Raw genomic sequence first — 13,152 nt, forward strand, 5'->3', positions numbered from 1 at the left:
ACAAAGTCCCAATCATGATCTGATTTGTATACATACATGGTTATTAGTCTCCCAGAAGACTCTCGTTTTGAATATATATATTCTATTAGGTGCCCTGCCTGAACGCCCCCCCCCCCCCTACACACACCACGGCACATGCATTAATATTGAACAGATATAAGCCTCTCTAACACCAGAGGGAACAGCATCACATGAAGCTGGGATTAAAGGTCTAGAAAGGCATCATGGGAAGGAACTTGCCTTTCGTGAACTAACACTTGAAATCCCTCCTTTCACACAGCCTTAGTCTTAGCTGCCCAGTGGAGAAACAAGAGGAGAAACTATAAAGAACATTACTCTCTCCCTCTCATCATTCCTGTTAAAGAACATTACTCCCTCCCTCTCGTCATTCCTGTTAAAGAACATTACTCCCTCTCGTCATTCCTGTTAAAGAAACATTACTCCTCCCTCTCATCATTCCTGTTAAAGAACATTACCCCTCTCGCATTCCTGTTACAGAACATTTCTCCTCCCATCTCATCATTCCTGTTAAAGAACATTACTCCCTCCCTCTCGTCATTCCTGTTAAAGAACATTACTCTCTCCCTCTCGTCATTCCCTGTTAAAGAACATTACTCCCTCTCGTCATTCCTGTTAAAGAACATTACTCCCTCGCCTCTCATCATTCCTGTTAAAGAACATTACTCTCTCCCTCTCGTCATTCCTGTTAAAGAACATTACTCTCTCCCTCTCAGTCATTCCTGTTAAAGAACATTACTCTCCCCCTCTCATCATCCTTTAAAGAACATTACTCTCTCCTCTCATCATTCCTGTTAAAGAACATTACTCCCTCCCTCTCATCATTGCTGTTAAAGAACATTACACCCTCCCTCTCATCATTCCTGTTAAAGAACAATACTCTCTCCCTCTCGTCATTCCTGTTAAAGAACATTACTCCCTCCCTCTCATCATTCCTGTTAAAGAACATTACTCTCTCCCTCTCATCATTCCGTTAAAAGAACATTACTCTCTTCCCTCTCATCATTCCTGTTAAAGAACATTACTCCCTCCCTCTCATCATTCCTGTTAAAGAACATTACACCCTCCCCTCATCATTCCTGTTAAAAAACATTACTCTCTCCCTCTCATCATTCCTGTTAAAGAACATTACTCCCTCCCTCTCATCATTCCTGTTAAAGAACATTACTCTCTCCCTCTCATCATTCCTGTTAAAGAACATTACTCTCTTCCCTCTCATCATTCTGTTAAAGAACATTATTCTCTCCCTCTCGTCATTCCTGTTAAAGAAACATTACTCCCTCTCGTCATTCCTGTTAAAGAACATACTCCCTCCCTCTCATCATTCCTGTTTAAAGAACATTACTCTCTCCCTCTCGTCATTCCTGTTAAAGAACATTACTCTCTCCCTCTCATCATTCCTGTTAAAAAACATTACTCTCTCCCTCTCGTCATTCCTGTTAAAGAACATTACTCTGTCTCTCTCATCATTCCTGTTAGAGAAACATTACACCCTCCCTCTCATCATTCCTGCTAAAGAACATTACTCCCTCTCTCTCTCATTCCTGTTAAAGAACATTACTCCCTCCCTCTCATCATTCCTGTTAAAGAACATTACTCCGTCCCTCTCATCATTCCCTGTTAAAGAACATTACTCTCTCCCTCTCATCATTCCTGTTAAAGAACATTACTCCCTCCCTCTCATCATTCCTGTTAAAGAACATTACACCCTCCCTCTCATCATTCCTGTTAAAGAACATTACTCCCTCCCTCTCATCATTCCTGTTAAAGAACATTACTCTCTCCCTGTCGTCATTCCTGTTAAAGAACATTACTCCGTCTCTCTCATCATTCCTGTTAAAGAACATTACACCCTACCTCTCATCATTCCTGTTAAAGAACATTACTCCCTCCCTCTCGTCATTCCTGTTAAAGAACATTACACCCTCCCTCTCATCATTCCTGTTAAAGAACATTACTCCCTCCCTCTCGTCATTCCTGTTAAAGAACATTACTCTCTCCCTCTCGTCATTCCTGTTAAAGAACATTACTCCGTCTCTCTCATCATTCCTGTTAGAGAACATTACACCCTCCCTCTCATCATTCGTGTTAAAGAACATTACTCCCTCCCTCTCATCATTCCTGTTAAAGAGCATTACTCCCTCCCTCTCATCATTCCTGTTAAAGAACATTACTCCCTCTCATCATTCCTGTTAAAGAACATTACTCCCTCCCTCTCATCATTCCTGTTAAAGAACATTACTCCCTCTCATCATTCCTGTTAAAGAACATTACTCCCTCCCTCTCGTCATTCCTGTTAAAGAACATTACTCTTTCCCTCTCACTCATTCCTGTTAAAGAACATTACTCCCTCCCTCTCGTCATTCCTGTTAAAGAACATTACTCCCTCTCGTCATTCCTGTTAAAGAACATTACTCCCCTCCCTCTCATCATTCCTGTTAAAGAACATTACTCTCTCCCTCTCGTCATTCCTGTTAAAGAACATTCCTCTCTCTCCCTCTCATCATTCCTGTTAAAGAACATTACTCCTCTCCCTCTCATCATTCCTGTTAAAGAACATTACTCCCTCCCTCCTCATCAATTGACTTGTTAAAGAACATTACACCCTCCCTTCATCATTCCTGTTAAAGAACATTACTCCCTCCCTCTCGTCATTTCCTGTTAAAGAACATTACTCTCCCCCTCTCATCATTCCTGTTAAAGAACATTACTCTCTCCCTCTCATCATTCCTGTTAAAGAACATTACCTCCTCCCTCTCATCATTCCTGTTAAAGACATACACCCTCCCTCTCATCATTCCTGTTAAAGAACATTACTCCCTCCCTCTCGTCATTCCTGTTAAAGAACATTACTCCCTCCCTCTCGTCATTCCTGTTAAAGAACATTACTCCCTGCCCTCTCCGTCATTCCTGGTTAAAGAACATTACTCCCTCCCTCTCGTCATTCCTGTTAAAGAACATTACTCCCTCCCTCTCATCATTCCTGTTAAAGAACATTAATTCTTCTCCCTCTCATCATTCCTGTTAAAGAACATTACTCCCTCTCATCATTCCTGTTAAAGACATTACTTTTACTCCCTCCCTCTCATCATTCCTGTTAAAGAACATTACTCCCTCCCTCTCAAATCATTCCTGTTAAAAAGAACATTACTCCCTCCCTCTCATCATTCCTGTTAAAGAACATTACTCCCTCCCTCTCATCATTCCTGGTTAAAGATCAATTACTCCCCTCCCTCTCATCATTCCTGTTAAAGAACATTACTCCCTCCCTCTCATCATTCCTGTTAAAGGACATTACTCCCTCCCTCTCATCATTCCTGTTAAAGAACATTACTCCCTCCCTCTCATCATTCCTGTTAAAGGACATTACTCCCTCCCTCTCATCATTCCTGTTAAAGACATTACTCCTCCCTCTCTCATCATTCCTGTTAAAGAACATTACTCCCTCCCTCTCATCATTCCTGTTAAAGAACATTACTACTCCCTCTCATCATTCCTGTTAAAGAACATTACTCCTCCTCTCAATCCATTCCTGTTTAAAGAAACATTCTCCCTCCCCTCTCCGTCATTATTCCGTTAAAGAACATTACTCCCTCTGCGTCATTCCTGTTAAGACATTACTCCCTCCCTCTCATCATCCTGTTAAAGAACATTACTCTCTCCTCTCGTCATTCCTGTTAAAGAAACATTCTCTCTCCCTAACAATTCCTGTGTAAAGAAACATTACTCCTCCCTCTCATCATTCCTGTTAAAGAACATTAACTCCCTCCCTCTCATCATTGCTGTTAAAGAACATTACACCCTCCCTCTCATCATTCCTGTTAAAAGAACATTACTCCTCCCTCTGTCATTCCTGTTAAAGAACATTACTCTCCCCCTCTCATCATTCCTGTTAAAGAACATTACTCTCTCCCTCTCATCATTCCTGTTAAAGAACATTACTCCTCCCTCTCATCATTGTTGTAAAGACATTACAGCCCTCCCTCTCATCATTCCTGTTAAAAAACATACTTTCTCCCTCTCAATCATTCCTGTTAAAGAACATTACTCCCTCCCTCTCTCATTCCTGTTAAAGAAACATTACTCTCTCCCTCTCATCATTCCTGTTAAAGAACATTACTCTCTCCCTCTCATCATTCCTGTTAAAGAACATTATTCTCTCCCTCTCGTCATTCCTGTTAAAGAACATTACCTCTCCCTCTCGTCATTCCTGTTAAAGAACATTACTCCCTCCCTCTCATCATTCCTGTTAAAGAACATTACTCCTCTCCTCTCCGTCAGTCCCAGTTAAAGAATATTACCTCTCCCTCTCATCATTCCTGTTACAGAACATACTCTCTCCCTCTCGTCATTCCTGTTAAAGAACATTACTCTGTCTCTCTCATCATTCCTGTTAGAGAACATTACACCCTCCCTCTCATCATTCCTGCTAAAGAACATTACTCCCTCTCTCTCATCATTCCTGTTAAAGAACATTACTCCCTCCCTCTCATCATTCCTGTTAAAGAACATTACTCTGTCCCTCTCATCATTCCTGTTGAAGAACATTACTCTCTCCCTCTCATCATTCCTGTTAAAGAACATACTCCCTCCTCTCATCATTTCCTGTTAAAGAACATTACACCCTCCCTCTCATCATTCCTGTTAAGAACATTACTCCCTCCCTCTCATCATTCCTGTTAAAGAACATTACTCTCTCCCTGTCGTCATTCCTGTTAAAGAACATTACTCCGTCTCTTCTCATCATTCCTGTTAAAGAAACATTACACCCTACCTCTCATCATTCCTGTTAAAGAACATTACTCCCTCCCTCTCGTCATTCCTGTTAAGAAACATTACACCCTCCCTCTCATCATTCCTGTTAAAGAACATTACTCCCTCCCTCTCATCATTGCTGTTAAAGAACATTACACCCTCCCTCTCATCATTCCTGTTAAAGAACATTACTCCCCTCCCTCTCGTCATTCCTGTTAAAGAACATTACTCTCCCCCTCTCATCATTCCTGTTAAAGAACATTACTCTCTCCCTCTCATCATTCCTGTTAAAGAACATTACCTCCTCCCTCTCATCATTGCTGTTAAAGAACTTTACACCCTCCCTCTCATCATTCCTGTTAAAAAAACATTACTTTCTCCCTCTCATCATTCCTGTTAAAGAACATTACTCCCTCCCTCTCATCATTCCTGTTAAAGAACATTACTCTCTCCCTCTCATCATTCCTGTTAAAGAACATTACTCTCTCCCTCTCATCATTCCTGTTAAAGAACATTATTCTCTCCCTCTCGTCATTCCTGTTAAAGAACATTACTCCCTCTCGTCATTCCTGTTAAAGAACATTACTCCCTCCCTCTCATCATTCCTGTTAAAGAACATTACTCTCTCCCTCTCGTCATTCCTGTTAAAGAATATTACTCTCTCCCTCTCATCATTCCTGTTAAAGAACATTACTCTCTCCCTCTCGTCATTCCTGTTAAAGAACATTACTCTGTCTCTCTCATCATTCCTGTTAGAGAACATTACACCCTCCCTCTCATCATTCCTGCTAAAGAACATTACTCCCTCTCTCTCATCATTCCTGTTAAAGAACATTACTCCCTCCCTCTCATCATTCCTGTTAAAGAACATTACTCTGTCCCTCTCATCATTCCTGTTGAAGAACATTACTCTCTCCCTCTCATCATTCCTGTTAAAGAACATTACTCCCTCCCTCTCATCATTCCTGTTAAAGAACATTACACCCTCCCTCTCATCATTCCTGTTAAAGAACATTACTCCCTCCTCTCATCATTCCTGTTAAAGAACATTTACTCTCTCCCTGTCGTCATTCCTGTTAAAGAACATTACTCCGTCTCTCTCATCATTCCTGTTAAAGAACATTACACCCTACCTCTCATCATTCCTGTTAAAGAACATTACTCCCTCCCTCTCGTCATTCCTGTTAAAAGAAGCATTACACCCTCCCTCTCATCATTCCTGTTAAAAACATTACTCCCTCCCTCTCGTCATTCCTGTTAAAGAACATTACTCTCTCCCTCTCGTCATTCCTGTTAAAGAACATTACTCCGTCTCTCTCATCATTCCTGTTAGAGAACATTACACCCTCCCTCTCATCATTCCTGTTAAAGAACATTACTCCCTCCCTCTCATCATTCCTGTTAAAGAGCATTACTCCCTCCCTCTCATCATTCCTGTAAAAGAACATTACTCCCTCTCATCATTCCTGTTAAAGAACATACTCCCTCCCTCTCATCATTCCTGTTAAAGAACATTACTCCCTCTCATCATTCCTGTTAAAGAACATTACTCTTTCCCTCTCATCATTCCTGTTAAAGAACATTACTCCCTCCCTCTCGTCATTCCTGTTAAAGAACATTACTCCCTCTCGTCATTCCTGTTAAAGAACATTACTCACTCCCTCTCATCATTCCTGTTAAAGAACATTACTCTCTCCCTCTCGTCATTCCTGTTAAAGAACATTCCTCTCTCCCTCTCATCATTCCTGTTAAGGAACATTACTCTCTCCCTCTCATCATTCCTGTTAAAGAACATTACTCCCTCCCTCTCATCATTCCTGTTAAAGAACATTACTCCTCCCTCTCATCATTCCTGTTAAAGAACATTACTCCCTCCCTCTCATCATTCCTGTTAAAGAACATTACTCCCTCCCTCTCATCATTCCTGTTAAAGAACATTACTCCCTCCCTCTCGTCATTCCTGTTAAAGAACATTACTCCCTCCCTCTCGTCATTCCTGTTAAAGAACATTACTCCCTCCCTCTCATCATTCCTGTTAAAGAACATTACTCCGTCCCTCTCATCATTCCTGTTAAAGAACATTACTCTCTCCCTCTCATCATTCCTGTTAAAGAACATTACTCTCTCCCTCTCATCATTCCTGTTAAAGAACATTACTCCCTCCCTCTCATCATTCCTGTTAAAGAACATTATTCTCTCCCTCTCATCATTCCTGTTAAAGAACATTACTCTCTCCCTCTCATCATTCCTGTTAAAGGACATTACTCCCTCCCTCTCATCATTCCTGTTAAAGAACATTATTCTCTCCCTCTCATCATTCCTGTTAAAGAACATTACTCCCTCTCATCATTCCTGTTAAAGAACATTACTCCCTCCCTCTCATCATTCCTGTTAAAGAACATTACTCCCTCCCTCTCATCATTCCTGTTAAAGAACATTACTCCCTCCCTCTCATCATTCCTGTTAAAGAACATTACTCCCTCCTCTCATCATTCCTGTTAAAGAACATTACTCCCTCTCTCGTCAAACCATATACTCCTCGTCATCATTAAAAATAATCTCTCCCTCTCATCATTCCTTTAAAGGAAAACATTACTCACTACTAAAAACTTTCTTTCCTTTAAGTCCTTTTAAAGAACAATAATCCTCCCCTCTCATCATTCCTTTAAAGAACAAAACTTTACTTCATCATTCCTTTAAAGAACATTACTCCCTCCCTCTCTTCATTCCTGTTAAAAAAAACATTACTCCCTCCTCTCTCATCTTTAAAGAACTATTAAAAATCTCATCATCTGTTAAACATTCCTGTTAAAACTTAAAATCTTACAAAAAAAATTAAAAAACATTACTCCCTCCCTCTCATCCCTCTAAATAAAGAAAACTAAAAAACATTCTACCCTCCCTTAAAAAAACATAAAGGAACTCTTACTCTCTTCCTAAAAAAAACATCACTCCTCCTTCATCATTCTGTAAAGAACCTCCCTCCCTCTCATCATTCCTGTTAAAGGACATTACTCCCTCCCTCTCATCATTCCTGTTAATAGAACATTATTCTCTCACCTCTCATCATTCCTGTTAAAGGACATTAACTCCCTCCCTCTCATCATTCCTGTTAAAGAACATTACTCCCTCTCATCATTCCTGGTTAAAGGACATTACTCCTCCTCTCATCATTCCTGTTTAAAGACATTACTGCCCTCCCTCTCATCATTCCTGTTTAAAGGACATTACTTCCCTCCCTCTCATCATTCCTGTTAAAGGACATTACTCCCTCCCTCTCATCATTCCTGTTAAAGAACATTACTCCCTCCCTCTCATCATTCCTGTTAAAGAACATTACTCCCTCCCTCTCATCATTCCTGTTAAAGAACATTACTCCCTCCCTCTCGTCATTCCTGTTAAAGGACATTACTCCCTCCCTCTCGTCATTCCTGTTAAAGGACATTACTCCCTCCCTCTCGTCATTCCTGGTTAAAGGACATTACTCCCTCCCCTCTCATCATTCCTGTTAAAGAACATTACTCCCTCCCTCTCATCATTCCTGTTAAAGAACATTACTCCCTCCCTCTCGTCATTCCTGTTAAAGGACATTACTCCCTCCCTCTCGTCATTCCTGTTAAAGGACATTACTCCCTCCCTCTCGTCATTCCTGTTAAAGGACATTACTCCCTCCCTCTCATCATTCCTGTTAAAGGACATTACTCCCTCCCTCTCATCATTCCTTTTAAAGGACATTACTCCCTCCCTCTCATCATTCCTGTTCTCCTCCCATTATTTCTCCTCTCTTTTCCTTTTATATGCTAAAACAATTTTTGTCTGTGCCTGTATGTCTCGGCAGTGTCTGTATCTCTCGGCAGGCTACAATACTTTTAAGGGTCTATGAAGTATTTAGTGTGTAGTTTATTCGTGGAGAACAAGTGATAAGTGGGTTTTATCAAGTCCGTTAAACACTAGTCACAATGAAATCCGACATGCCTGAACTACCTGCAAAGACTACCAGCAAAGACCCAAAGACAGCTCTCAGGTCTGGTGCAAGATGTGTCGTTAATACACTGGGAGTGGATCTATCACGGCTATTCAGATGCTACACATGCTCATAGTCATACCATATAGTAGCTTCAGAGATAACAGATCTAACACACTTTCACTTTGTATTTTTTACCTCAGGCTGCTTAGTTTGAATGTAATCAGAAACCACTTTTATCTGAGATATGGGAAGCCTAAAACACAGCGAGAGAAAGTACTAGTGAAGCCTACATTAAGGCCTGTTCACATGAGAGTACAGAGTGCTGTCTGCCATTATAAGATGATACAGATGACACAGCTCAAAGCCTCTCTCTCTCTCTCTCTCTCTCTCTCTCTCTCTCTCTCTCTCTCTCTCTCTCTCTCTCTCTCTCTCTCTCTCCCTCTCTCTCTCTCTCTCTCTCTCCCTCTCTCTCCCTCTCTCTCTCTCTCTCTCTCTCCCTCTCTCTCTCTCTCTCTCTCTCTCTCTCTCTCTCTCTCTCTCCCTCTCTCTCTCTCTCTCGAATGTAGATTGTCATTGAGCTTCAGACGTTGTGTTCTAACTCCCCTTAAAGCTAGCACGGATTACTTTTCTACAGCCTCTATTGAGTTTGGCCTAGACTAGATGAGCACCATTTTTCCCACCATGACTTCAGCTGAATATAAAAACACAGCACTTAGCAATGCCAGGTTGTTCTTATAGGCCACTCCTCCCTTTCTCTGTAATATATGCCATTTTGCAGACAATTTTATCCAAAGGAACTTATAGTCATGCTCGCATACGATTTATGTACAGGTGGTCCCAGGAATTTAACCCACTAGCCTGGCATTACAAGCGCCATGTTCTACCAACTGAGCAACAGAGGATCACCCTACTCTACTGACTGGGGAATATCTACTAAAGAGACTTCCTGTTTCTCTGAGGTTCTTTTAATGGATTAGAATAGGAATTCCTCTCGTCTTCTCCTTGTAGGTCAATCTCACTGCCTCGACACTTTCTCCTTCTTTTCTACCACACTTCTCCATTGTCGTGTCTTTACTATCATTGCATTGAAGACTTATAGTTCTTATCAAAGATTCTCTGTAATTAGTATTACGCGATCAACTGATTAATCATGTAACTGTAATTAACTAGGAAGGTGGGGCACCAAGGAAAAATATTCAGATTACAAAGTTATCATTTCCTAAAATAACTTTTCAGATATTTTATCTGATCAATTAGTTTTCGAATTAATTAATTATTTACTTTACCTCACGTTAGTCTCATTCCAGACATCGTAAATTGTTGGTTATCTGCACGAACCCAGTCTTCACTATGAGTCATCCATACATCAATTAAATAATTTATGTATTACTAACTAAGTAATTCACAGAAATGCATAAACAAACAGTAAATATGGTTACAAGAAATGATAGGAGAATGTGCCCTAGTGGGCTAAACCGGCATGGCGGCTTGTTAGACAAAAGAGAAAGTGGGGGTCGACTAAGAAGTCACTACAGAGTGATAATTATAACAATTGAAATACTAATCCTTTGCACATGAACGCTCACTCATTCGCGAACAATTGCAATCAATATATATATATATATATTTACGCTCAGTGTGTCGTCTTGATCGCTGGTGAAAAGTTTGTTTCTGTTGGAGAGTTTCGTCCTCTCTCTCTCTCTGTCTCTCTCTCTGTCTTGGTTAGAGGGGATAGTTCAGAGTGACATTCATTCATTTGTTATAGAATGATTGTTTCGGCGGTTGTCGTTCTTCGCATTCAATGATTCCGAATTCCTAGCTGCAGACTAGTAATTAATATCAAAGACTTGTTCTTATTCTGTCGGTATCGATAGTCTAAGAGTTTAACCACGTGGTATGGTTAAAAGATTCAGCAATGGTCTACAACCTTTGTCCCCTCCTAATGGAGAAAAACATGGTCTGGTGATCATTTCTCAAAGTTGGGGTTTTATTCAGAATTGCAGAAAAGGGCCTGTCCCAGGATGCCCGACCCTAACTGGGCTCATGGACGGTCCTCTGATTTAGTTAAACTCAAAAGGGAATTGGAGTTTCATTCATTAAACAGTCCAAAATCACATTTTACAAACAGTATCATACTCACTCATTCATCTTATACAACAATTAGATGTAAAACTCATATCTGAGGCTATTATATAAACAGCGTTATGGTAATGTGGCCACACCGTCTCCCATGAGCTTCCCCAAGTTGTAACAAACGGACCAGTTCGTAGCTGGATTCTTCGCCGATCTTTTATACTTTCTCCGGATCATGAAATTTCTTCGGACCTCAAGTTCTGTGAGGTAGACAGGAAGTGGGCATGTGCCCCCCACAGGCCCACCCTTTACATCCCTGGACCTGTGTCTGAGGGACAGGAAGTGGGCATGTGCCCCCCACAGGGCCACCCTTTACATCCCTGGACCTGTGTCTGAGGGACAGGAAGTGGGCATGTGCCCCCCACAGGCCCACCCTTTACATCCCTGGACCTGTGTCTGCGGGACAGGAAGTGGGCATGTGCCCCCCACAGGCCCACCCTTTACATCCCTGGACCTGTGTCTGAGGGACAGGAAGTGGGCATGTGCCCCCCCACAGGCCCACCCTTTACATCCCTGGACCTGTGTCTGAGGGACAGGAAGTGGGCATGTGCCCCCCACAGGCCCACCCTTTACATCCCTGGACCTGTGTCTGAGGGACAGGAAGTGAACATTTGCCCCCCACCGGCCCACCCTTTACATCCCTGGACCTGTGTCTGAGGGACAGGAAGTGGGCATGTGTGAGCTGGTTCTGCCTGGCCGGCCGGCCGGCTGTTTTCTGGGAATTACCGTCCATTGACACAGTGTGACAAAGCCGTGTGGGCAGTGGAGCTCCTCTTAAAAGGATTACAGAGGGAGCGTGGAGCTGCGGAGGCAGGGACGAGAGGGGACGCTGGGCGACAGGGGGTGTGTGCATGCCCAATGAACAATCCTCTCCTCCTCCTCTTGCCTGGTTGGGGCTGGGAGAGTAGAGAGTCAGTGTTTAGCATAAAGACAAACAGGCAGGCTGGCGAGTGGCTGGCACCTGGAGTGGAGAAGTTTGTCACCTAGCCTGAAAGGAAACGAGAGAGCCGAGAGGAGGATGTAGCATGAATTCTCTCTCTCACTCACTCACTCACTCACTCACTCACTCACACACACACACACACACACACACACACACACACACACACACACACACGCACACACTGCAGCCTGAGCCAGATCGCAGTCTGTCTTTGTTCATTAGGAGTGGGTTAGCATGTCACCATGTAACCACAGTTCTGGAATCAGTCCTTTGGGACTTCTGTGGGTATCATCCCATTGTCCGTCTGCCACTCAGAAAGCGCCATGGTCAGACATGGAGTGTCTCTGCTCACCAAGGCTTTGAGGATGAGTCTTTGACGGCTTTGAAAGTGATATTTATACTAATCTGATGAATCAAGCCTCTTTCTGTCAATGGAAGCTCAGTGATATGGGTAACATGCATTTCTTAAAGTTATATCCCATGTCCCGCCTGTCATTGGAAGAGTTGTATTATAGCCCCTGGCTAGGAGAGTGTCACACCCTTTCAGTAGAGATACTGTATGCATCATCATCATCATCATCATCATCATTGTAATTTAGCTGCCACACCTACCAGAGGGGCACACAAAATCTTATTCTATTCACCCCCTTCTTCGTCCTCTCTTTCTACCTGTGTCTGTCTCTCTCTGTCCTTCCCTGTCTCTACCTCTCTCTCTCTCTGAGGCATTCAATTCCCTCCATTTGTTATGTAACTATCCCTACGTCGTTCCGGATTGCTGCAGCCATGGTCTGACATGGATATATTTAGCCAGGCCTCCTCTCTCCACTCTGTCCTCCCGTACCCAGCATACCCAAGCAGCAATAAAACATGAATCTATTCAGACCCTCAGGCAGTGCAGTGACACACTTACTTTACATCCAGAACAATTACTGTAATGTCCACTAAATCTAGATTACAATGCACGTCCCACTGGGTTAGCGCAACGCACTAGTGAGCACACAGTTTCAGAGGGGGGTAGAGAGAGAGCAGGCGCCGCTAATAAAATGCTGGGTGCTCGTGTTGTTTTTACTTCAGCATGCATGCCCGCTAATGGCATATTGATTGTGTATCTAGAGGCTGTGAGCTCACACGGAGATGGTAGTGTATGTCCCCTCTTCCTGCTCCTCTCTTCTCCTCTCTCTTCTTTTCTTTTCCTTTTCTCTCCTCCTTCTCTCCTCCTTCTCTCCTCCTCCTCTCCTCCTCCTCTCCTCCTCCTCACACACACTGGACAGCAGCCAGCTCCTCACCTCAGATGGGCTGTGCAGCACAGAAGGCAGCATGCCACCTAGCGCCAAGG

At 42.6% G+C, this 13,152-nt stretch overlaps 1 protein-coding gene across 1 annotated transcript in view; it reads left to right on the forward strand.

The window, feature by feature from the left end:
- LOC109907047 (plexin-A2-like) overlaps positions 1-13,152 on the forward strand; it is a 414,465-nt gene that overhangs the window by 293,821 nt on the left and 107,492 nt on the right. The window contains 1 exon segment of the mRNA XM_031793327.1: positions 11,241-11,412. Coding sequence (XP_031649187.1) covers positions 11,241-11,412 — 172 coding nt within the window.

The sequence above is a fragment of the Oncorhynchus kisutch genome, linkage group LG17 (genome assembly GCF_002021735.2).
Source record: "Oncorhynchus kisutch isolate 150728-3 linkage group LG17, Okis_V2, whole genome shotgun sequence".
In the NCBI taxonomy this organism is placed as follows: Eukaryota; Metazoa; Chordata; class Actinopteri; order Salmoniformes; family Salmonidae; genus Oncorhynchus; species Oncorhynchus kisutch.